This window comes from Schistocerca americana, chromosome 8 (assembly GCF_021461395.2).
Source record: "Schistocerca americana isolate TAMUIC-IGC-003095 chromosome 8, iqSchAmer2.1, whole genome shotgun sequence".
NCBI lineage: Eukaryota > Metazoa > Arthropoda > Insecta > Orthoptera > Acrididae > Schistocerca > Schistocerca americana.
In genome coordinates, this window is record NC_060126.1 from 238,944,510 (window position 1) to 238,972,468 (window position 27,959).

At 38.5% G+C, this 27,959-nt stretch overlaps 1 protein-coding gene across 1 annotated transcript in view; it reads right to left on the minus strand.

Annotated features, from left to right (window-relative positions):
* Positions 1 to 267: 267 nt before the first annotated feature.
* The window catches only part of LOC124544722 (mevalonate kinase), a 31,300-nt gene continuing 3,608 nt past the window's right edge, over positions 268 to 27,959 (minus strand). Inside the window, exons 3-4 of the mRNA XM_047123368.1 lie at positions 24,013 to 24,210; positions 268 to 1,324 (exon numbers count right to left, since the gene is read on the minus strand). Of these exons, the coding sequence (XP_046979324.1) occupies positions 1,049 to 1,324; positions 24,013 to 24,210 (474 nt within the window). The 3' untranslated portion in view covers positions 268 to 1,048. The remainder of the gene's footprint in view (positions 1,325 to 24,012; positions 24,211 to 27,959) is intronic.

Sequence of the window (27,959 nt, forward strand, 5' to 3'; positions counted from 1 at the left end):
GTAATTGATCTTGTCACCATACTGCTAGCACTGCAATAAAAACACACAGATTTGGCACAATACATTAAACCATTTTTCATCACATAGTAACATTGATGATTTGTGTATAGAACATAGTACACAAATCATATACCACAAAATTTTGTTCTTTTCTACAGGAAAAAATGTACACTGTATAAAAGAAAAAATGCAATTAAAATAAATGCTGTTTATATGTAGCACGATTATTAGGTACATAAACAGGTTTTCTAAATAAGTGTGATTTCTAGCTGGCTCCATGCACTCAGCTTTGCACATAAAAGTATTTTTTTTTTTTTCAAACTATTGCTAAATATTTTTCTTTTTGTTCTTTGTCTGATACTGCAAATAACATAAATGTAACAATTCTCAAATGGTGAGCTCATAGATAAAAGCCAAACATATACATGCCCAGTACATAAACACATACATACCCAGTACATAATTATGTAAATAACACAACAAAACTGAATACACATCAAAGGCAAAGAAATAACTGCTTGATGCAAACATCAAGTTATTCAAAGAATTAAATACACAAGTATTTTAGCATGAAATTAATATCAATATCATTAAAATTGCCATTGATATTTTGCCAGGAGCATTTTTCTAGGATTTATCTCAAACACAAAAACCTGGAAAAAATTAAATAAAATTAAATAAATGACATTCTGCTTGAAAATAAGACATAAGTTATATCAGAGGAGCAGATAAATTAATGTATTTGAAAAGCACCCGTTTCTCTGCAAATTTTGCGCCAGCACAAAAAAATTTCATTCCAAACTTCTTTATTCCTTTCTAATATTGTATATAAAATAGAAATTATAGACTCCAATTGATAATCTACAGAGGATTTTCTACTAGATGAAAAACTTGCGTCAACTGCAAGCATTCTGAATATTAATCCATATATGAGATTGATTGGTGCCAATTTACATGATAAATGATGATACATTGCTTCTATACATAAAGCACATTTAATATTTTGACAGTCTGAAGTAACAGAAACAAATATTTTACAGCAACAATATCAAATAGTACCCTGGTCCTCCTGAAGCATAACACCTGGACCTGCAATCCCAGTTTCAGTGTAATGGAAATTATGCTGTGCAAGTAATCTTTTCAGCAGCTGAACTCTGTTGTCTTCTACTGATGGTGACAAAAACACAAAAGCATATCCTCCACCACCAGCACCAGTCAGCTTTGCATGTAATCCAGCAGTTGCAGCTAACTGCACAACTTCATCAAGACGAGGATGAGATACTCCAAGAGCTTTCAACAGCGACTGATTTATGTCAACCAGTTCCTGAAATTAATTTTTTAAAGTTGTTTCACTTCATGAAGACCGGCCATGTAACAATATTATAATTATTATTACACTTCACACAACATTCAGTAAAACAAATGCCGACACATCCAATTCAGTGAAATAAATACACTCTTTGCTGTAATTTCCTGCTACAGTCAAGTTTCCAAACTATTGTCAGGCACAGTATGTCAATGTATATAATTTGATGATAGAGTGATTGAAGACAGCAACTTGTGGTAGAAATAATGTGCAATGTTTTTTGGAAGCGTTAATGGTTCTTCCCTTTTTAGATATAAATCAATCACAAGGGCTCGTCAAACAGGTAGCAAGGCGAGGGGGTACTCTATTATCTCCAGATGTCATCTCTCTAGTATTTTCTGCATGTCACATTGAAAATGACACTGCGATATTATGGAGGATAATAGGGAACATTTTTCATGATTTAAGTCTGTGTTATCTGTTTCACTTAACAACGTGGGAAAATGCCTGTTGATCCCACATGAAAAAAATGAGTACAGTGTAACATCCTGACAGTCACAACTGGTGTGATAACCATTTTCACATCTGTAGGTTCTTAGGATCAATCATTCGATTGTCAATTCAACTGCACTTCAAAAACAGTTCTAACTGCAAAAATTACAATAATTATTAAAGTAATACTTTGCTTTCTATCTCATGACTTTGCTGGTGAATGTATTAATCTATCTAGACTTTTCACCTTCTGAAACAAGACCTAGGGTTGCCAAATGTCTGGCTTTTTCCGGACAGGTCCAGCTTTTCAATGTTCCTTTTAAATTTCTGGTCAGAATTTTTGGTTTTTCGAGAAGTCCAGTTTTCTTGTAAAAGAGCTGCATTTCATCATCTAATGAATTTCAGTGTAGCATAATTGGACTGAATTATAAGCAGCACACATTTAGCTATATATTTTTAGTGAGGTTCGGGTGTAACTGGAGAAATGCTGCAATCGTAGTTGATGGATACAAGATCTCGATTTGAGGTACTGTAGTTTGTCAAGCACTGTCTTGATATTTCCTCTGTGTGTCAAGGACAAACTTCACAATGTGATCTTCATGAATGTATATGCATCAACAGAAGAATCAGACGAAGACATGGCAGAAGATTTCTACAATTAGCTACAAGAAGTTTCGGATAGAATACCTAGATGTGACTCTAAAACACTCCTTGGTGACTATAATGCCAAACTCTGCAAAGAAGAGACACTCAGAAGCATGTTGTGCAGTAAGGAAGGTCTGCATGTTAAAACTAGTAATAACAATATGATGGTTGCCTAATTTGCCGCTGCCAACAAGTTAAAGGTAGTGAGTATCCATTTCCCGAGGCAAAATGTCTACAAAGTGACTTGGAAAACACCAGTAAGAAATGAAGCAAATCAAATAGACCATAACTGGTACCGAAGACACAAGCATCTGGCAAGGGAAATGTGTGCACTTTTTGAGGAGCTAAATCAGATTCTGGCAGTTACCTTGCAGGAGGCAAAATGAGGCAGAAACTTGCTGTAGCTGCCAAAGGAAGTAGTACCAGAGTAAAGAAATGGAATATAGAACAATTGAAAGATAGGTCCACTGTTCAAGAGTATCAGAATGGACTGAGACAGGGGTTACAAACAAAAGATTATTAAAACAATATAGACAAAGAATGGAACTCAATCAAAATTGCCATTCTGACAACAGCACATTAAATACTCAGGGAAACACCGAGACTAAGAACTGAAGACTGCTATGATAAATGTAGACAGGCAGTGGAACAGAGAAAGGAAGCAAGACTTAAGTGCTTACAGTGAAAGACTATATCAAATTAAGCATTTTATAATGAAAAGAGAATAGAAGCAACAAGGGTATGTAGCAGAAAAAAAGGAAGCCATAAGGAGAAAGGCAGAGGAGATGGAAGAGCACTATCAAGTAATGAGAGCAGAATACTTCATACGAAAATTAAAGAAGGAACTCAAGAACAAAGACCAAAGATAACAGCATGTAAAGACAAAGAGGGAAATTTGCTGACATAAAAACAAGACTTCTGGACAGATGGAGAGAATACTCAAGGGAATTCTGGAGGGCAATCATATTAGGAGTGTGCAGCCACTCTGTCACGCTGCAGATCCAGAGATATATGAACCGACATTAGAGAAGGTAGAGCATTATCTAAAAAAAACTCCAAAGCCCCAGGAACTGATGGAAAAACTGCAGAACTATTGAAAAATGGGGGAACTGGTCTTCATAAGTGAATCCACAAACTTATGAAGTTGATATAGAAGCAGGAAAGAATCCCCGAAGGGTGGATCTTAGGGGTAATCCAACCAATCCATAAGAAAGCAGACAAGACTTCTTGCTTGAATTACCATGGAATTGCCCTGCTGAATGTAACCTATATGATTCCCTCTGGCATTACCTACAACAGGCTAGTTCCATATGCAGAAGAGATTCTAGGACAATGTCAGTGCGGATTTTGGCCTAATAGGTCAACAACAGATCACGTATTTGTGCTGAGGGAAATACACGAAAAAGCATTTGAGTAGTATATTGAACTTCATAACTTCTATGTATAGCTAACACTTGGTTCAAGAATCATAAAAGAAGGCTGTATACATGGAAGAATCCTGGAGATACTAGAAGGTATCAGATAGATTATATAATGGTAAGACAGAGATTTAGGAACCAGGTTTTAAATTTTAAGACATTTCCAGGGGAAGATGTGGACTCTGACCACAATCTATTGGTTATGAACTGTAGATTAAAACTGAAGAAACTGCAAAAAGGTGGGAATTTAAGGAGATGGGACCTGGATAAACTGAAAGAACCGGAGGTTGTACAGAGTTTCAGGGAGAGCTTAAGGGAACAATTGACAGGAATGGGGGAAAGAAATACAGTAGAAGAAGAATGGGTAGCTCTGAGGGATGAAGTAGTGAAGGCAGCAGAGGATCAAGTAGGTAAAAAGACGAGGGCTAGTAGAAATCATTGGGTAACACAAGAAATACTGAATTTAATTGATGAAAGGAGAAAATATAAAAACACAGTAAATGAAGCAGGCAAAAGGGAATACAAACATCTCAAAAATGAAATCGACAGGAAGTGTAAAATGGCTACGCAGGAATGGCTAGAGGACAAATGTAAGGATTTATCTCACTAGGGTAAGATGGATACTGCCTACAGGAAAATTAGAGAGACCTTTGGAGAAAAGAGAACCACTTGTATGAATATCAAGAGCTCAGATGGAAACCCAGTTCTAAGCAAAGAAGGGAAAGTAGAAAGGTGGAAGGAGTATATAGAGGGTCTATAAAAGGGCGATGTACTTGAGGACAATATAATGGAAATGGAAGAGGATGTACATGAAGATGAAATGGGAGATACAATACTGTGTGAAGAGTTTGATAGAGCACTGAAAGACCTGAATCGAAACAAGGCAGCGGGAGTAGACAGCATTCCATTGGAACTACTGACGGCCTTGGGAGAGCCAGTTCTGACAAAACTCTACCATCTGGTGAGCAAGATGTATGAGACAGGCGAAATACCATCAGACTTCAAGACGAATATAATAATTCCAATCCCAAAGAAAGCAGGTGTTGACAGATGTGAAAATTACCGAACTATCAGTTTAATAAGTCACAGCTGCAAAATACTAACGTGAATTCTTTACAGACGAATGGAAAAACTGGTAGAAGCCGACCTCAGTGAAGATCAGTTTGGATTCCGCAGAAATGTTGGAACACGTGAGGCAATACTGACCCTACGACTTATCTTAGAAAATAGATTAAGGAAAGGCAAACCTAATTCTAGCATTTGTAGACTTAGAGAAAGCTTTTGACAATGTTGACTGGAATACTCTTTTTCAAATTCTAAAGGTGGCAGGAGTAAAATACAGGGAGCGAAAGGCTATTTACAATTTGTACAGAAAGCAGATGGCAGTTATAAGAGTCGAGGGGCACGAAAGGGAAGCAGTGGTTGGGAAGGCAGTGAGACAGGGTTGTAGCCTATCCCCGATCGATGTTATTCAATCTGTATATTGAGCAAGCAGTAAAGGAAACAAAAGAAAAATTTGGAGTAGGTATTAAAATCCATGGAGAAGAAATAGAAACGTTGAGGTTCGCCGATGACATTGTAATTCTGTCAGAGAAAGCAAAGGACTTGAAAGAGCAGTTGAACGGAATGGACGGTGTCTTGAAAGGAGGATATAAGATGAACATCAACAAAAGCAAAACGAAGATAATGGAATGTAGTCGAATTAAGTCGGGTGATGCTGAAGGAATTAGATTAGAAAATGAGACACTTACAGTAGTAAAGGAGTATTGCTATTTGGGGAGCAAAATAACTGATGATGGTCGAAGTAGAGAGGATATAAAATGTAGACTGGCAATGGTAAGGAAAGCATTTCTGAAGAAGAGAAATTTGTTAACATCGAGTATAGATTTAAGTGTCAGGAAGTCGTTTCTGAAAGTATTTGTATGGAGTGTAGCCATGTATGGAAGTGAAACAAGGACGATAAATAGTTTGGACAAGAAGAGAATAGAAGCTTTCGAAATGTGGTGCTACAGAAGAATGCTGAAGATTAGATGGGTAGATCACATAACTAATGAGGAGGTATTGAGTAGAATTGGGGAGAAGAGGAGTTTGTGGCACAACTTGACAAGAAGAAGGGACCGGTTGGTAGGACATGTTCTGAGGCATCAAGGGATAACAAATTTAGCATTGGAGGGCAGCGTGGAGGGTAAAAATGGTAGAGGGAGACCAAGAGATGAATACACTAAGCAGATTCAGAAGGATGTAGGTTGCAGTAAGTACTGGGAGATGAAGAAGCTTGCACAGGATAGAGTAGCATGGAGAGCTGCATCAAACCAGTCTCAGGACTGAAGACAACAACAACAACAACAACAACAACCACCACCTCTATGTAGACCCAAGCACGCCTTTGATAGTCTTGATAGGACAGAAATGCTCAATGATTTGCAACTGCTTGGTATATCACATATGTTACACTTATCTAAGAAAAAAATGGCTGGTACAAGGCTGCAGTGTGAGTGAATGGAGAACTCAGTAAATGGTTTCGCATTAGTAAAGGAGTTAGGCAAGGGGATGCCCTCTCTACAGTGCTTTTTAAGCTGACTCCCAAAGCAAGCATTAAAAAGCTTCAAATATATGGTTACATATGCATAAAATCAACCTAGATATGTGCATATGTTCCTGATGTAACAATTATTAGTAGAAGAGCTCCAGTAGAGAGAACAATATGAGCTGAAAGAAGTCACATTACCTAGAGGCCTTAGTAGTAATGAAATGAAGACCAAGTAAGTGAGCTTCACCAGGAAGGAAAATAATAACTTGAATAAACTACCAGCAGCTGGTTTCAATTCTGAACATTAGCAGAACATTAACCACCCTAAGTGGTTATAGATGCTTCCATACTTTTAAGAAATTGTTGGTCTCTAGGTTATTAAATACACAACTGAAACTTCAAATTTATAAGATCAAGATCAGGCTAGTTGTAACCCATGGCTCTGAAACATGGACAATAACAACTACTGATGAGAAGCAGCTCAGGATATTTGAATGCAGTGTTCCGTGCAAGATCTATGGCACAGTCAAATATAACAATGGTTTTTGGAGATCTAGAATGAACACTGAGCTAGATCACCTCATGCAAGGAGCTGAAACTGTAAGAGCAATAAAAAGTAGGAGAACAGTCTGGCTTGACCACGTCCCTACAATGGATACTGGACACACACCTAAAAATGGTTCTGCATGAAGACCAACTGGAAGAAGGCAGAGAGGAATGTCATGAAAGTGGTGGACAGACAATGTGGAAGAAGATATAAAGTCTCTCAGAGTTAGATGATGATGACGAATTGTGCTGGAGAGGGCAGAATGGAGGAAACTTGTTGAACAGGATAACGCCATGAAAAGTAGCAGTACAGGACATACCCTAGTACACAACAATGCCTGTTGATCCCATGTGAAACAGTGAATGCAGGGTAACACCCTGATAGTCAGAACTCAGATTCTTAGGGTCATTGTCAATTTCACTGAACTTCACAGAAACAAGCTCTAATTAAAGTAATTACCAAAGAAATACTCTGCTTTCTATTTCATGACCTTGCTGGTGAATATCTGTACATCTTAATCTACCTAGCTTCTTCACTTTTTAAAATGCGATGTCAAGTGACCAACTGTCTGACTTTTTGATTTTTTTTTTTTTTTTTTAATCTCTGGTCAGTATTTTATTATTTTTTAAGAAAGTCCAGCTTTTTTGTAACGAAGTTGCATTTCATCATCTAACAAATTGCAATGTAACACACCTGTACTGACTTATAATCTGCACACACTCAGCTAAATAATTTTTTTATGAGGTTTGGTAGTAATTGGTGAAATGCTGCATTCGTATTTGACGTACACAATATCTCGATTTGAGATGTAACAGTTTGTCAAGCATTATCTTGATATTTTCATGGCCTTGAGACAAAAGCTAGTTAGTGAATATTTGAAGTTGAAGTTTTTGTAGATTTTCACGTTTAGAAGTGCTGATTCACTGAGAAATTTAGAGAAGTACTGTCACTGTGTACGACTGCATCCTACTAATTAGAAGTCTGTTGCCTTCTCAGGCAGATAGTGATACCAGAGATAGACAGTGCAAATTCTCAAACTAACAGTGATATTCTTTGTTTAAAAAGCATCAAAATGTTGAAACATTTTCCAAAATTTTGGAAATTTGCCAATTTTTTTTGCAGTTCCTGGAAGCAATGTTCCTATTGAACGTGCGTTTTCTCTCATAGCTGCTCAGTGGACCAGTTTGTTGACAGACTCAGTAAAATTATTTTTACTGGTCCAGTACAATTTCTAGGATATGGCTTGTGAGGAAGTTTGTAATTATATTAGTCAACATAACATTGGACTCTTCTCCCAGTAGTGCGTTCTACTGAAAAATACACTGTCAGAGGAAACACAGCTGGAAGAGACTAAAACTTACTTCAAGACAGTTGCATTGTATTTGTAACAATTAAATAACATTGTTTAATACTACAGCACAATTTCAGAGTATTATTTTCCACTCATATTGAGATTAGAGCATGTTTATTACCCCACTTTGTAAAATAAAAACAATATACTGTTCTAATATAAATTTCCAGGCTTTTTTTAAAAAAAAATAGTCCTGCTTCTTGTGAGATACTGTCCTGCTTTTGATAATTTTGAGTTGGTACCTCTAGCATCACTCATTTCACTGTTTCTCCAATGGTTATGTCTTTCCTTCACACATAATTATAAAGCATGCATGCTACTTCACACATCCACTGTCAGTCATTACCCAAAATCTTCTGACATGCATCCACATGTGCGTGGAGCTTTTTCCAATATGATTATGCTCTCTGATGTGTTTTGTATCTGGCCACTATGGAATTCTGCCCATTTCACCAAGGTCTGGTAGCTAGACCTGCATCATTACTAATCTCCTGTCATTCTGTGTTGCTTTCGTAAGTGTTTATTTCTTACGCTTTAAAATTTAAGAGTATTTGCTTTTCTTGCATAAACAATTTTAGTGAGATCAAATATATATCAGTAATTAAGAGAACCCGATTTATAAAATTACAGTGAGACAGAACAGATGGCCAGTAGTTATTGTAAGGGTGTGAAATTCCAGTACTGTAATATTCTCTCTCTCTCTCATTCTCTCTCTCTCTCTCTCTCTCTCTCTCTCTCTCTCTCTCTCTCTCTCTGGGGTGTGTGTGTGTGTGTGTGTGTGTGTGTGTGTGTGTGTGTGTGTGTGTGAGTGTTTGATACTTTCTGATAGAGTACATATGATTTATAAAGACAATGTAGCAATCAGCACTGCAACAAACATGTCAATAGAACACTAAGTAACAATGTATAGGATGGTTACAATTTAGGTTCCAATTTCAAAACACTGTAAAAAAAGAACCACTTCTCAGAATGGCATCAAATTTGAATGGAATATCATCAAAGAAGGGGGAAACATTGTGGAAACAAAAAAATTAACATCAATTTGATCCCTAGATGGCACTATAAGCAGCAATTAAATAAAAGAGACAGGGTACGCAGCTGTTCCCCTGTTTGCTTCTGAGACACTTGACATGACTATCTCAATGCAGAATTGCGCACTGCTGGTAATGCTCTTTTTACAAGAGGAGTGACCATGCACCAGTAGCCCTACAGAAGTTCTGGATATTCAAGGGTATGAAACAGGGTGTTGGTCAGATGTATGCTAAGGGTCTGGAGAAAACAACCACAAAATTCAAAAAGACATGTTCTTTCAAAGTGCAATGTGGCAGAGGGAGGAAAGCACTTGATTCGATGTCATTAGGGATCAAGAGGTGATGTGCAAACATGCAGTGCACAGGGAACTGCCGGAACTATGAACATGCCTATGAGAATAGCGAATAAAATTTTACAAAACATTCTGCATTGTTATCCGTACAAAATTACCCATGTCTAGGAGTTGCTTCATGCTGACCTGCCAGTAAGACAAATGTCTGCTCTATAATTTATTGCTCTCATGGAAGTGGACAATGAATAGCAACAGAACATTCTGTGGACAGACGAAGCCTATTTCTATCTCCAAGGATATGGTAATCCACAATACTGCATAATATGTGCCACAGAAAATTCACTTGCACATCAATCGTTACAGCTTCATTCTGCAAAGGTAATTATTTGGTGTAGGTTGATGGCATTATTTATCGTACAACAATATTTTTTTGAGGAGATAGATCCTGTGAGTCCTGTTACTTACAATGTCACTCGTAATTGCTATGTGAATATTTTGCGTTACCAACATCATTCCAACCCCTCAACAGCTTGGATGTGTGGGTAGAACCATTTTTCTGAAAGATGGCACTCCGCCACATATTGCACAGTTAATACAGCAACTACTGCCGAGGCATTTTCAAAATGCTAGAATTATCAGCTGTCATTTCCCTACAGCCTCACTCTCCAGATAAACTTAACTTAATCTCTGTGACTTCTGGCTGCGGGGCTATCTGGAAGATGCTGTGTTCAGTGCTCTGTTTACTGATGATTTGAAGGCACACACTGTGCAAATACATTCTGAACTTGACCCCTGAGACACTCCAATCTGTTGTATAACATTTTGTTTCTCAATTTCGACTTGTGGCAGAAAACGGTGGACAGCATACCAAACACATCTTGTGCCAGTTTCACAACAATTAAAAACCCATTTCATTTGTTGCTTTTTTGTGGTTATTGGTCTCAGGACAATCTAAACCCATTTTTCCCATCCGATGTGGTACAACCTTGCCAAGGTGGGTGGGCTAACAGTGTCATAACTGTTGAATGCCAAACTTGTGCATGAGTGCAAATTACACAGCATGGTTGGTTTAATGTACAACTTTCAACACAGACATTGTATTGCGATTCATCTGTCATTTACAGCCGAACCCATTTACATTATGACTCTTACAGCATAATTTAGTGGGAAAATTTTTGTTAAATTTTTTTTGTTTCCTTAAAAATTTGTTCTTCTTCGATAACATTCCGTTTAAATTTGATGTCATTCTGAGCAGCTCTCTCTATCAACAAGGAAATAACATAGCAATAACAGACATTTTGAATTGTCTGTTTCAACAGGTGTGGCACAATTTTCATTGAGAATACAGCACTGTGCCTCCTACAGCTCAAAGCAGCCATAAGGAGTGCACAGATTTCACACTACACTGGCCTCCAAGATCACCTGAACTCACCAAATGTGTCTTTCAGAATTCTTACGACCCTGTGTATGTGCCTCACCCTACCAACAACTCCAGGTTACCACCACCACCACCATTATCCCCATCAGCTACAACAGCAAAATTGTTTCATATACCTGACCAAAAATTACATATGGCTACTGTTTACACTATATAAACATTCAATGGCCAAGACAACACTTAACTGTCAGAAGACTGAATCCAGTACTGCACAGCATCAGTGCTGAACACAGACATGCTTGTAAAAGTGTGGGGTGAGTTATCGCCTGGATGATTGTTGCACTTTTGGTGAAGGACACACTGGAGATTTGTCAAAGGTAAATGAAAACTTTGATCATATATGCCTCAATCATTTGACTTTCATGCAGAACTACTTACTATTCTCACAGTTACAAACTCTAATATTGAACACGGAGGGAGTCCTGAGACCCTCATGGTTACCACCTTCTCACCACACACCATAGGTATCATTTGTTTTAATGTTTGTTACTCAATAGGGGCCTAGATTCTTAACCTTCAGCTTTAATTTTGGCCCAGTGTGTGCTCCTTTTATTGCCATCAGGTCGTTTTACTATCACTAGGTCATCAGCTTTGTACCTGAAGGCTTTCTTCCAGCCTCTGTAGAAGCTAGCGTGGTTTTCTTCTCGCAACTTGCTGATTTGTAGCTTACAGTTTCCTTTAGTTTTTTGCATCTTTCTTCAAATGAATTAATAATTATGCTCTTCAAATAAAATTGTGACGTGAAGATCAGTCTGTGAGTGCATCTTAATTCCTATCAAAAGTGAAATGGTGTTTTCCCAAAGCTTCTGTGGCACGTTGAATTTGCGGCCCTTTGGACTGACGGTACCACCTTATGCCAGTCATTGGCATTATCCCCATTAAGCATATCAATTATCAGAGCCTAAGTGGAACTAATTCTCTCAATCTGTCCATTGGCTCTAAGGAGTCCTGTCATTATTAAAATGTGCTCAATTACTTCTGTAAAGTAGTACTCCTTGAATCTTTGAGAAGTAAAGGAAGCCCTCTATCGGTAATTACTTAGATTCCAAAAATTACCTTGCTGTAATTCCACCTTACTAATTGCATCTGTTGATTTTGTAGTGTTTACAGTATATAACCGAGCAAACTTGGTATGTGTCCATAATGCTCAGAATGTGAATTGACTGAAGTGGTCCAATACAATCCATGTGATAAATATATAATAGTGCACTTTCTTTGAATAAGGGATGAAATAAATTTTCCTTGTTACCTGATTTCTTATTCACAATTAAACATTTTACACAACTGGAGATCATTCTTTTCACCTTGTCAGTCAAATCAGGTATATAATAACCTTGTTTTATTTCCTCTTCAGTTCCCTTAACTGTGTATGTCCTTTGTTATGCACAAGCTTAACCATTTTACACTGCATAATGCATATAATACTAAAACTCTTCCATCACAGAACTTTAAAAGAATTCCAACTCTCATTAAAAATTTTTCATAAGACAATTCTTTGACAATGCTCTTGATTGCTGCCAAGTTATGATCCTTCCTTGAGCTTTCTTGATTCTAGCAATTAAACCATCTGCAAAACCAAACAGTACATTCACACAATGACATAAAACATCTACATACTTATCCTAGTGCCATATTTGTGTTGGATGGTGTAGGTATGCTCTTCCAAGACTAAAGCCTATTTTGCTCATCTTGGTGACAGGTCCTTCTCATACATAATCTTTTGGAATCCACCACAGTCCATTCAATTTAAAAACATATTCCTAGTATATACACCCAGAGTAGCATGGACAATAGGCACAACTTCAAGCTTGTAACTTCTGTATTTTTCCTCTTGTGGTGGTGGTGTTTTTTCACTCATATAGGAGACTGAATGGAACTTGTCATCATCTGGAGATTTTTGTAATAAAAAGGCTCTGAAACATTCTTTGCCTGCATCTTGATGTAGTACAGTTTTGCATTTTGGGTTGTTGATTTTTAAAACTGAATCTGATGAAAAAACATCACATAGTGTCTTAAATTCTTGCCTCTGCTTTCCTTCAAACACCTATTTTTGATTATGCCTCAGTATATCACTCAGAGGCTTGGCAATTGTAGAGTAATTTAAGATGTTGTTGTTGTTGTCTTCAGTCCTTAGACTGGTTTGATGCAGCTCTCCATACTACTCTATCCTGTGCAAACTTCTTCATCTCCCAGTACTTACTGCAACCTACATCCTACTGAATCTGCTTAGTGTATTCATCTCTTGGTCTCCCTCTACCATTTTTACCCTCCACACTGCCCTCCAATGCTAAATTGGTGATCCCTTGATGCCTCAGAACATGTCCTACCAACCGGTCCCTTCTTCTTGTCAAGCTGTGCCATAAACTCCTCTTCTCCCCAATTCTATTCAATACCTCCTCATTAGTTATGTGATCTACCCATCTAATCTTCAGCATTCTTCTGTAGCACCACATTTTGAAAGCTTCTATTCTCTTCTTGTCCAAACTATTTATCGTCCTTGTTTCACTTCCATACATGGCTACACTCCAAATAAATACTTTCAGAAATGACTTCCTGACACTTAAATCTATACTCGATGTTAACAAATTTCTCTTCTTCAGAAATGCTTTCCTTCCCATTGCCAGTCTACATTTTATATCCTCTCTACTTCGACCATCATCAGTTATTTTGCTCCCCAAATAGCAAAACTCCTTTACTACTGTTAAGTGTCATTTCCTAATCTAATTCCCTCAGCATTACCCGATTTAATTCGTCTACATTCCATTATCCTCGTTTTGCTTTTGTTGATGTTCATCTAATATCCTCCTTTCAAGACAATGTCCATTCCGTTCAACTGCTCTTTCAAGTCCTTTGCTGTCTCTGACAGAATTACAATGTCATCGGCGAACCTCAACGTTTCTATTTCTTCTCCATGGATTTTAATACCTACTCCAAATTTTTCTTTTGTTTCCTTTACTGCTTGCTCAGTATACAGATTCAATAACATCGGGGATAGGCTACAACCCTGTCTCACTCCCTTCCCAACCACTGCTTCCCTTTCATGCCCCTCGACTCTTATAACTGCCATCTGGTTTCTGTACAAATTGTAACTAGCCTTTCGCTCCCTGTATTTTACCCCTGCCACCTATAGAATTTGAAAGAGAGTATTCCAGTCAGCATGTCAAAAGCTTTCTCTAAGTCTACAAATGCTAGAATTGTAGGTTTGCCTTTCCTTAATCTATTTTCTAAGATAAGTCGTAGGGTCAGTATTGCCTCATGTGTTCCATCATTTCTGCGGAATCCAAACTGATCTCCATCGAGGTCGGCTTCTACCAGTTTTTCCATTCGTCTGTAAAGAATTCGCATTAGTATTTTGCAGCTGTGACTTATTAAACCGATAGTCGGTAATTTTCACAACTGTCAACACCTGCTTTCTTTGGGATTGGAATTATTATTTTCTTCTTGAAGTCTGAGGGTATTTCGCCTGTCTCATACATCTTGCTCACCAGGTGGTAGAGTTTTTTCAGAACTGGCTCTCCCAAGGCCGTCAGTAGTTCCAATGGAATGTTGTCTACTCCCGGGGCCTTGTTTCGACTCAGGTCTTTCAGTGCTCTGTCAAACTCTTCACGCAGTATCGTATCTCCCATTTCATATTCATCTACATCTACATCCTCTTCCATTTCCAAAATATTGTCCTCAAGTACATCGCCCTTGTATAGACCTTCTATATACTCCGTCCACCTTTCTGCTTTCCCTTCTTTGCTTAGAACTGGGTTTCCATCTGAGCTCTTGATATTCACACAAGTGGCTCTCTTTTCTCCAAAGGTCTCTCTAATATTCCTGTAGGCAGTATCTATCTTACCCCTAGTGAGATAAGCCTCTACATCCTTACATTTGTCCTCTAGCCATCCCTGCTTAGCCATTTAGCACTTCCTGTTGATCTCATTTTTGAGATCTTTGTATTCCCTTTTGCCTGCTTCATTTACTACATTTTTGTATTTTCTCCTTTCATCAATTAATATATAATGGTATGACAGAGATTTAGGAACCAGGTTTTAAATTTTAAGACATTTCCAGGGGAAGATGTGGACTCTGACCACAATCTATTGGTTATGAATTGTAGATTAAAACTGAAGGAACTGCAAAAAGGTGGGAATTTAAGGAGATGGGACCTGGATGAACTGAAAGAACCAGAGGTTGTACAGAGTTTCAGGGAGAGCATAAGGGAACAATTGACAGGAAAGGGGGAAAGAAACACAGTAGAAGAAGAATGGGTAGCTCTGAGGGATGAAGTAGTGAAGGTAGCAGAGTATCAAGTAGGTAAAAAGATGAGGGCTAGTAGAAATCCTTGGGTAACAGAAGAAATATTGAATTTAATTTAAAATAAACTTCCTAAAGTATCCTGTTAGTCCTAGGAAACTTTGAATTCCTGAAACAGATTTTCGTTCTCGACAGTTTTGAACAGCTACTGTCTTTTCAGAAGGCTGGATTTTTCCACATTGTGAAACATATCAAGAAACTCAACAGTGCTTTTCAAGAACTGGCTTTTTGAAAAATTAATTTCCAAGTTGTATACTGCTTTAGTTTTTTAACAGTAAATCAAGCCTCACTGGCTTGCCTCATCATCACTATTTGTTGGTCTTTTAACACTGCCCATGCAAACAAACATAATGTTCTCTTAGAGCCAATGCAAAAAAAGTATTTATAAAATGGTGGCACACTGCATGTGGATTCGATAATCAAATACATCATCTATGAGAGGCAATGGGTAATGATCTTCCACTGTGATTTTGTTTAATTTTCTGTAGTCATTGCACTCTTCATTTTTCTTTTTTACAATTACAACCTAGCTAGTACAAGGTCTGTCTAAAAAGTATCCGACCTTTGATTTTCCCATGCACAGCAGAGACGATAGTACGGCGTAAACTGTACACAGTAAAGGAAGAGACCTTTATGAGCATGTGTGAATTTTGTCCCTGCCTTCCAGCGCATCAGTCGCTGCCTGTCGATCACTGAGTGAGGTGCTACAAAATGCGTTCGTCGGATTACCAATTCTCTCAAGATGACTGAACTTGTTGAGCAAAGATACAGCATCAAATTTTGTCAAAAACTTGGCAATTCTCAAAGCGAAACAATTCGTAAGATTCAGCAGGTGTTTGGAGAAGAAACGATGGGTAACATGAATGAAGGAGTGGTTCAACCAATTCAAAAATGGCCGCACATCAGCGGAGAGTGACCACCATTTGGGCAGGCTCCAGGCAGCTGGGAGTGCAGCTGTTGTTGAGAGAGTGCAAAATTTGGTGATGGCAGATCGTTGTTTGGCCATGCAGGAGATGGCCCAAGAGGTTGGAGTGAGTAAATATTCTGCACGTGCAATTTTGCATGATGATTTGAACACGCACTGAGTGGCTGCAAAATTTGTGCCTAAGTTGTTGTCACTGGAACAAAAAGACCTCCATTCTGATGTTGCACAGGACCTTCTGGACACCACCAATACTGATCCTGCATTTCTGAACACCGTGATAACTGGAGATGAGTCATGGATGTATGGATACGACCCAGAAACAAAAAGACAGTCGTCGCAATGGACACACCCAGAGTCTCCAAGGCAGAAGAAAGTGCAGCAGGTGCGAAGCAAAAAAGGTGATGCTGACTGTTTTCTTTGATGTCCATGGTATTGTGCATCACGAATCACACTGGAAGGACAAACAGTGACAAAGGAGTACTATCAAGATGTTCTCCGGCGACTCCGTGATGCAGTTTGACGCAAAAGACCAGACATGTGGATGGCGAAAAAATGGCAACTGCATCGTGACAAAGCCCCCGCACATTCGTCCCAGTTCATCCAAAATTTCTTGGCCAAACATGGAATTACAGCTGTTCGTCAACCTCCCTACTCTCCAGACATGGCTCCTTGCAACTTCTGGTTGTTTCCAAAATTGAAGACGCCACTGAAAAGGTCCCATTTTGAGAGCAGAGAAGAGAGAAAGCGGAACAGAACGACAGAGCTGAGCACCTTTCCAAAAGATGACTTCTACAGGTGTTTCCAGCTATGGAAGGATCAGTGGGCTAAGTGTGTGAAAGCACAAGGGGCCTACTTTGTAGGGGATAAGGGTCCCAACCCAGTCAGGTATTGGAAAAATTTTTTCTGGCCAAAGGTTGGATACTTTTTAGACAGGCCTCATATATTCACATGAGCTTTGTTATATTATTCCTTGATGAAGCCTCATGTGGACTTCGTTGTCAACAATTTCTTTTCATTCTGGTGACAATCTTCTGGGTCTAGTATATGTTGGTTGCTCTTCTCTCACAATAACCTTCATTGTGACAAGCTTTGTCTGTTGGGGTGTAATCAGTTACTAAATCATTTATATGTTCCTTTGTTTCACTACTACCACAGCTTTCAGTATCTAAATCTGGTTTGTCTGCTATATGGATCGATATAAGATGAGCTTCTCTTTCTGGCTTTCTAATAGTAACTCCATCCCAACTACCATTTCTAAATTCCTACTCTCTAGAAACAACTTAAACATCTGATTGAATTTTCATATCATCAATCTCAACAATTCCCATAAAACACCCTTGCAGATAGATGAAGTTTTGCCCAAATCATATTACACCTGTACCTTGGAAACTTGGAACACTCATAATCTCATAAATCTCTTGTCATAACAAACTACGTTGACTGCCCACAATCAATTAACATCTTCATCTCTCAGTTACTTATTTGTACATTTTTAAATTTACAATTGTCAATACTCTTCTTAACACAATTTGCATTCATTGTCACCTTTTGATTTTATTTATTTATTTTATTTACACGTCAAGTTCCGTAAGACCAAATTGAGGAGCAAATCTCCAAGGTCATGGAAGTGTCAGTACATGAAATTACAACATAAAAGTAATAACAGATAAAAAGAAAATGTTTATGAACCCGAAAAAGTCAAGCCATGAGTTTAAGTAAATGCAATCAACAATACAACAAGAATCAGCTTAATTTTCCAAAGAACTCCTCGACAGAATAGAAGGAGTGACCCATGAGGAAACTCTTCAGTTTTGATTTGAAAGCTCTTGGATTACTGCTAAGATTTTTGAATTCTTGGGGTAGCTTATTGAAAATGGATGCAGCAGTATACTGCACACCTTTCTGCACAAGAAAATGGATCCCCAAACCACCTTCCTTACCCTCTGGCTCCTACCCTTGTAACCGCCCCTGGTGTAAAACCTGTCCAATGCACCCTCCCACCACCACCTACTCCAGTCCTGTAACCTGGAAGGTGTACACGATCAAAGGCAGAGCCATGTGTGAAAGCACCCACGTGATTTACCAACTGACCTGCCTACACTGTGAAGCTTTCTATGTGGGCATGACCAGCAACAAACTGTCCATTCGCATGAATGCACAGACGCAGACAGTGTTTGATGGTAATGAGGATCACCCTGTGGCTAAACATGCCTTGGTGCACGGCCAGCACATCTTGGCACAGTGTTACACAGTCCGGGTTATCTGGATACTTCCCACTAACACCAACCTGTCAGAACTCCGGAGATGGGAACTTGCCCTTCAGTATATCCTCTCTTCTCGTTATCCGCCAGGCCTCAACCTCCGCTAATTTCAAGTTGCCGCCGCTCACACCTCACCTGTCTTTCAACAACATCTTTGCCTCTGTACTTCCACCTCGACTGACATCTCTGCCCAAACTCTTTCCCTTTACAAATGTCTGCTTGTGTCTGTGTATGTGCAGATGGATATGTGTGTATGTGTGTGTGTGTGTGTGTGTGTGTGTGTGTGTGTGCGTGCGCGAGTGTATATCTGTCCTTTTTTCCCCCCAGGGTAAGTCTTTCCGCTCCCGGGATTGGAATGACTCCTTACCCTCTCCCTTAAAACCCACATCCTTTCGTCTTTCCCTCTCCTTCCCTCTTTCCTGACGAAGCAACCATTGGTTGCGAAAGCAGAATTTTGTGTGTATGTATGTGTTTGTTTGTGTTTCTATCGACCTGCCAGTGCTTTCGTATGGTAAGTCACATCATCTTTGTTTTTAAATATATTTTTCCCGCGTGGAATGTTTCCCTCTATTATATTCATATCATGAAAATAAAGAAAAGTAGATTAATTTTCATGTTGAATGATCACTTACTTCAGATATCATTCGAATAGTAAAAATAGCAGCATTAAGTCTTTGAACAAAATCCTGAACTTGGGCTTTCCACTACAGTTTACCACCTATCTGAACACCTACAAATTTGAACTGTTTAGTTTCACGAGATCACATGCCCATTTCGTGAAATTAAAATGTCAGGTTTTGTTGAACTGTGTGTTACAAACTGTAAAAACTGAGTCTTACTGTGATTTAGCATTAGTTTATTTTCTACAAGCCATGAACTTATGTCATGAACTGCACTATTTGAAACTGAGCCAATGTTACACATAACATCCTTTACTACCAAGCTAGTGTCATCAGCAAACAAAAATATTACAGAGTTACCTGTAATATTATAGAGCATATCATTTATATAAATAAGTAACAGGACTGGCCCCAGCACTGCCCAATGACCTTTTGCTGTCTGTTGCGAAAGTAAGAGGTGAACCAATTGTGAGTTACTCCCTCTATTCTGTAATGGTCCAACTTCTGGAGCAATATTTTGTGATCAACACAAACGCCTTAGTTAAATCAAAAGATGTGCCTAGGGTTCGAAACCTTTTGTTTAACCCATCCAGTACCTCACAGAGAAATGAGAATATAGCGCTTTCAGTTGTTAAACAACTTCTAAAGCCGAACTGTACATGTGATAGCAAATCATATAAAATGATCAATTATCCTTACATACATAGCATTTTCAATAACTTTAGCAAACACTGATGGCATATAAATAGGTCTAAAATTATCTACATTATCCCTTTCTCCTTTTTTATAAAGCAGATTTACTACTGAATACTTTAATCATTTAGAAAACTGACCATTCCTAAAGGAAAAATTACAAATATGGCTAAATACATGGCTAACATGTGCAGCACAGTACATTAATATTCTGATAGGCACTCCATCGTAACCATGAGAGTCCTTAGTCTTCAGTGATTTAATTATTGACTCAATCTCCCCCTTGTCTGTATCACAGAGGAGTATTTCAGACATCAATCTTGGAAAGGCATTTGCCAAGAGAGTTATACGATTACCTGTAGAAACTAAATTTTTATTTAATTCACCAGCAATGCTCAGAAAATGAATGTTAAATACTGTAAATTGTTGATCATTCTTCTCCTTCATGCATTCAGATGAGATTGACCAAACTTGTTGCAATTGAAGCATCTCTTTCCCTTGCTCTTGTGGTTGCAACCAGTTGACCTGTGGGCACTGGCACCACAAATGAAATACTTCCTGTTTGGATCATAAGCTGAGCTTTTAGTGTTTCTGTTACCAGTCTTTAGCATCTTTCTCACTGGAATTTCCAAAATTTCCATTGCTGTAACTTTGGTTATTTCTATTTGGCAATGATTTCACAATTCTTTTGCAATGCTTCATTTTTTCCTTAAACTCTTCCACACTTCTAGCACTACAAAGTAGAAATTTTGTGCCTGAATCTAGAAGTTTCGTACCTCAATTATCTTCTATCCTGTCAATCACATACTGCAACAGCAAGTCATTATCAATATCAGTATGGCTGGCAATTTCTTTCATTATGACAAAATATTTTTAAAGAAAGACTTCCCATTTTTCCTATCACTGAAACAGCAGTTGTGGATCTCCACGCCATTTTTCGTGCCGGCTTGTTCTTGCAAAGCTTTCTTCAGTGCAGCCCACAATGTAAAGCCTTTCTCACCTTGAATAAATGGATTAGCCATATCATCAAGTGATTTTTTTGCTAAAACAAGCATTTGCAGTTGACTCCAGCCCATTAAAAATGCTGTTTCCTCAAAATCAATGATCCACTTTTTACATGGATATCTGTCACTACTGATAAATGATGTAAGAGAACACTCAACATCACAAAATGACAGAGAAAATTTACATTGATCTAGTGAATGAAGTAAGAATTGTTTTGCTTTTATCACCTGTTTCTAAAATGGAATTTCTTCTGTCTTTTTTTGAGAGACTGCATCCTCTCTTCATAATCATTAGCATTCTCTTCACATTCTATGTCATCATCAATTTTCACCGCAAGTTTGTCAATGTTGGATAAATAATAACAAATTTCGATAGTCATTTCATTTTTTGTCCTGTTATCTATACAAAATACGAGGGTTGCCTAGACATTAATGCACCCCATTTCTTTTCTTCAATTATTTTTCACTGAACATAATGAGAATACACACACAAAAGAATGGTGTTTTATGTACACACCCTATTTTTCTACATAATATCCATCCCGCTCTATTGCCTTCCTCCAGTGTGAAAAAAGGGCATGTATGCCCTGTCAGTACCAATCCTCATCCTTGTGGCAGAGCCAGTGCTTCACTGTGTGAATCACCTCCTCATCATCATCCTCAAAATATAAATGGCATCCTTTAATAGCCCAAAGAAGTGGAAGTCTGAGGGGCCAGGTCAGGGCTGCAGGATGGATGGGGTAACACTGTCCAACCCTGTTTTGCGATGTGTTCAGCAATCCTCAATTTGTGTGGGGCTAAGCACTATCGTGTTGCAGCAAAACATCTCCTGGGTTGCAGTGGTGCTGAAGTCACCGGAAGGGCGTCTCGAGTTTTGTCAATATGTTGCACACGCTTCTAAATTAATGGTACTGCCTCTTGGCATCACATCCGTGAGAATCACACTTTACCGGAAGAAGCAGTTGCTTTGAATTTTTTCTTCTGTGGGGAGTTGGAATGGTGCCATTCCATCGACTGTAATTTTGTTTCGGGCTCAAAATGGTGAACCCTGGATTCATCATCTGTACAATCCAGGCCAAGAAGGCCTTCCCCTCAGCTTCAAAATGTTGCAGCATATCAAGACAAATGTTTTTTTCTGTATGATTTGTGATCCACCATTAGACACCGCAGGACCCATCCTGCACACTCTTTTGAATATCCAAGAGGGCGGATAATTCCAGCCACACTTGCTTTGCTGATTGACAGATGCCGTGCCCACTACCAAGTCGTAATGCATCTGTCCTCGCAAATGACTACATCATCTCACCGCAAAATGTCAGGTGTGACAGCTGTGGATGGTCTCCCCGATCGTTGCAAGTCGTGGAGCTCTGTGGAACCGACTTCTGATGACCTTTGTATGTTGCAGATTGCTCCCAACTCCACTTCTGAAAATGATGCTACAATAAATGATGCCTTACCTTTAAGTTCACCAGCTACTGTCTGGAAAGTAAAATAAGGAAATTCTCTCAATCATTTCCAATTCCTTCTGTCAGCTGGAACTGTTCCCAAAATTAACTTATTTAGAGATTTAATGGATTCAAGCATCACTTTTTCAATTTCACTTAATAATGCCATTTCTAGAGTTTCTCCCCTTCTTTGTGGGTTATTTTTCCTTCCGTCACATTGTTTAAAATTTCTCCTTGTGTAACTCTGTTACTGCTAATTGTCATTAAAATGTTGATCCTCCTTGCAGACCTAAAATCAACGCAATTACACATCGCTACATCACTGCAGGCAAAACAGCCCTCAGAAATGTTCCATCATAAAAGTCCCAGATATGGCAGCAAAAGGTATCATCATTCTTCCAGTTGATCAGGACAGACTTGCCAAAATTTGTAGGAAAAATGTTTCCAACTTGCACATAGAACTGTTAATTATTCTCTGGGTTACAAACAAATAGTGAACAGTCACATAACCAAAACTATCAAACTCAAACTCTCTCTCTCTCTCTCTCTCTCTCTCTCTCTCTCTCTCTCTCTGTCTTTTTTCATGAACATTGTTTCTCAGAGAACACACAAAACCACTCTCCAATATTTGGCTTATCCAGTGTGCCACCTGTCTCATCAGCAGGAAAACCCATACAAATCTCACAATGTAATTGTAAACTATACCCAAGGCTGTATGGCATGGACATAAAAGATATACTCTTGTAAAATTGGACAATTCTTATAAGAATAGAAACTCTATATAGTCCTACACATAAACTAAAATTACTGCAAGTTCCTTTCTTCACTCATATGTAAATTAAAATTCTGTGAAGTCAGATGAATCTTTTTGAAATGTGCAGTATTTAAGACTGAGCAAGTCAAAGAGTCTTAAAGCATCTACAAAGAACACGTTACACTTCAGAATTCTACAGTGCATCATGATGTCCCCTTACTCCTACAGGAAAGAACAACATATTGAGTTTTATGGCTTGTCAACAGGACAGTCTCTTAGAAAAGGATGTGTGAAGCACCAGCCACGGTACATTGAAGGGTCTCGCCTGACGACTGTCTGCACTGAGTTAAGGAAATCATGCATAATCTAAACCCACATAACTACTTGGCAATTTCAGTCTGTAAAGAGAAGCCTGAGTCTTAACCATCACAGTTTTTCAGGCTCATAACAGTGGTTCATTTGTGGTGAAGGTTTTTACTCTTGCTAAATTCGATGAGCTGACACGTCTTATGTCAGAGACTGTAATACATTTTGCTCTACATAAAAATTATATCGACTGCATGACAGACCAAAATGCAGTTCCAAAAATTAATTCAAAAAGACCCAGGCCAAATGGCCATAAGTAGAGAAATATATATGCAAGGTAAATACAGCAGTCACACCAAATCACAGTGTAAAGGTTATTTTAGATACTAACACTGACATACAAATTTGCCAATGAAATGTGAAAGTACATTGGTTGCTAACTTCTTCAGTGTAAATGTACAACAAGCTTACAATTACTATGATGTGCAACAACCTGGTTAAAGTTGAACTTGCTATATGTGCTTCTCTGCTGGAGAAGTCAATAATGCTATATTGCACAAAACTTGTCTTTATATTCTACAAAATAACAGAAAAATACTTCTTGAAATTCTTGCAAACTGCTCTTTACCTGCATATGTAAGGAAAAATACTTACCTCCAATAATGACATGCTAGTAGAAACTATATCTCCAGCAGCGCACATGTCATTCAGTACTGCTACAACTTCAACAGCAACAGATCCCATAGCATCAAGAACTGAAGAGATAACACTGTTTAGGCGCTTGTGCTTTTCAGAAACACTAGCAACAAGTTGCAAAGTATTTCTTGGTACACCAGTATCAATGAGAAGAACCTAAAAATGTAAGATGATAAACTTCAAAACTAAGCTGCAACAATATGCTCATAGTACGTATATGATTAACATACAACTGAAACAGTTTAGTAGACTTGTTGTATCAACATTACAAGCTAATGAACACACCCTTACAAAATGCAGGTGTTTTGTCACATCTAATTTGCACAACTTCACCCATTTCATCACTTGTCTTTGATGCATGATATCTAATTTTCTTAGTAAGAAGAGCATAGTGACCATAAGTATGCAAAATTAAATGGAAATGCAATTTATTTAATTAGGCAAACACTACTAGAAGTCACTTTTTGAAACTGAGTACACATCCTGCTCAACAAAAATGTGACAGTATCTTGTGTTAAATTCTAAGCTTTTGTGTGTTAAACTTATCAATTATCATCGATAACTTGTTAACTTATACAGGATTTCTTAACTTATACAGGATCACCTCAGATATGATGATGCACTGGTATAGTTTAGCTAGCATTTATAACACGATTAAATATGAGGCCCTTTTCTAGCCCAAAACCCCAATAGAGTGCACTACACAAAGGAATGAAAATAAGTGAATATGTTTATTTACAACTGGATCACAACAAACAATTTTAGTCTACAATTTAGTCACATATTGTGCAGCTGTAAACACATGAAAGGACTGGAAACAAACAGCAATGATACCGTATTAAAATAATTTCCAGATGTACAGTTTCTAGGAGTGTCACCTTGCTTAACAAATTATGCTGTCAAAAGAAACAGATGACAGACAATCAGACAAGATATAAAACATAATATAACACTTGTTTAGTTCATTTTGATGTCATAAATATGTTGTTGTTGTGGGGGTGGTCTTCAGTCCAGAGACTGGTTTGATGCAGCTCTCCATGCTATTCTATCCTGTGTAAGCTTCACATCCAAGTAACTACTGCACCCTACATCCTTCTGAATCTGCTTAGTGTATTCATCTCTTGGTCTCCCTCCACAATTTTTACCCTCCAATACTAACTTAGTGATCCCATGATGCCTAAGAACATGTCCCATCAATCAATCACTTCTTCTAGTCAAGTTGTGCCACAAATTTCTCTTCCCCCAATTCTATTCAGTACCTCCTCATTAGTTACATGATCTATCCATCTAATCTTCAGCATTCTTCTGATATAGTATAACTGAACTGTATCAAACCTTCATCTGCGAGATGAGAAAGACATTTCAGGAAGCTATTCGTAGTGAGCTAATGGCTGGGAAAAAGCTATTAACAGCTTTCAGTCAAAATATCTTGCACGAAGACCACTACATGAAGATGTAAATTGTCATATAGAATGCCCAGGTATAAATATGCTCTTCTCTCGATATATTCTCAAGTCTTGCCTCAAACACCTAAGACATGATGATCAACATCAGCATGGCCTCAATGTGGCTTGTCATCTGCCCAGGTTTTCTTTTTTTCTTCTCAAGCTGAAGCAGGGTTCTACAAATAACAACAAATGCTAGATACTTTCTGATCATAGGCATAAAACCAACGTGTATTATCAGTGGCAATAATAGAAGTTTATATTTTTTTGAACTTGTTACTGGAATTCTCTGCAGATCTCCAAGTGACACTGCTTCTGCTAAGCAATCAGTTGTTGAAGTACATACAAACTCCACTGTAGTCCTCTATCATTCTGCTGTTTTGATAGAATTCATGACTGCATTTTAAAAATGTCTTGGATAGTGTATGTTTCAGATTCAGATCCCACATTTTATGCAACAATTACAGGTAAGATGCCAATTGAGGGTTATCCCAAACAATGACTATCAATAATCAGTGTTCAGCTGTTTGTGATAAGGCTACACCAGTCTTAAATACTGTGTGAATGCACGCCAAAAGCTCATGTCCTTTTTTTTATTTGCTTTTAATTTCTGGAATTCTTTCTCTGTAGTTTAAAATGAGCTATACAGAAGAGCCTTTGCATACTGTCACTTTTTAGGGTTCTGTACCTCAGTTGGTAAAAATGGCATCCTTATAGAATCACTTTGTCAATTAAGTCTTTTTTCCCAGCCAAGAAGTCAAATACACATATCAAAAAAAAGTTTTGCATTACCCCGGTTCCCAGAACTCCTGAAGATAGACATTGGCTGTGGATATTGCATCACAGACACAGTCCCTTTCACTATTCAGAGATGTCACTAAACCCGCCCAAAGATGTAAACATCCATGATGAGCAGCGCCTATTAGACAGCCGATCAGTTCCAGTCATTCCACCAGGAAGGAGGTACACGGCTCATGTTGTCTGTTGTTCAACCACACCTAGACAGCCAATACCATGGATCGATCGCGTCTGCATTGTTACTTTGTGCCAGGGAGGGCTCTCAACAAGGGAAGTGTCCATGCATCTCAGAGTGAAACAAAGAGATGTTGTTCGGACATGGAGGAGACACAGAGAGACAAGAATTGTCAATGATATGCCTCGCTCAGGCCGCCCAAGGGCTACTACTGCAGTGGATGACCGCTACATATGGATTATAGCTCGGAGGAACCCTGACAGCAAAGCCACCATGTTGAATAATGTTTTTCCTGTGGCCACAGGAGGTTGTGTTACAACTCAAACTGTGCGCAATAGGCTGCATGATGCACAACTTCACTCCCAATGTCCATGGTGAGGTCCATCTTTGCAACCACAACACCATGGAGTACGGTACATATGGGCCCAAAAACATGTCAAATGGACCGCTCAGGATTGGCATCACGTTCTCTTCACCAATGACCATCGCATATGCATTAAACCAGACATTTGTCGGAGACGTATTTGGAGGTAACCCGGTCAGGCTGAACGTCTTAGAGACACTCACTGGGCAGTGAGAGCAGCAAGATGGAAATTCCCAGCTGTTTTGGGGTGACATTATGTGGGGCCGACATATGCTGCTGGTAGTCATGACAGGTGCCATAATGGCTGTACAATACGTGAATGCCATCATCCGATCGATAGTGCAATCATATCGGCAGCATATTGGTGAGGCATTTGTCTTCATGGACGACAATTCAGACCCCCATCGTGCACATCTTGTGAACGACTTCCTTCATGATAACAACATCACTTGACTACAGTGGCCAGCATGTTCTCCAGACATGAGCCCTGTCGAACAGGCCTGGAATAGATTGAAAAGGGTTGATTATGGATGGCGTGACCCACTAACCACTCTGAGGGATCTACACCGAATCGCCATTGACGAGCGGGACAATATGGACCAACAATGCCTTGATGAACTTGTGGATAGTATGCCACAATGAATACAGGCACGCATCAATGCAAGAGGACGTGCTACTGGGTATTAGAGGTATGCAATGAGTGGTTTTCATGAGCAGTGAAAAGGGTGGAAATGGTGTTTATGTTGATCTCTCTTCCAATTTTCTGTACAGGTTCCACAACTCTCACAACTGAGGTGATGCAAAACTTTATTTAGTGTGTGCATAAATAAATTGTACCAAAAGAAGCAAAGCAGTATTGTTGGGTTTTTAATGCACACAGCAGAATCAGTAAATCCTTATAGCTTAGCCAAGTAAATTCAATGTTAATTTTTATTCATAAAAGTAACATTGTGGTGCTCAATTCAGTCACTGACATAAAATTCTGAAAAACCTTCTGCCACTGAAGTAAAGAAAAAACTAATAGTGTCATCTATGGTATTTTGGTGTACTACAAAACTAACAGTGCCATCTATTAGTTCTATGATGTACTACACTTTGATTTCATGTCACGAAACTAAACATC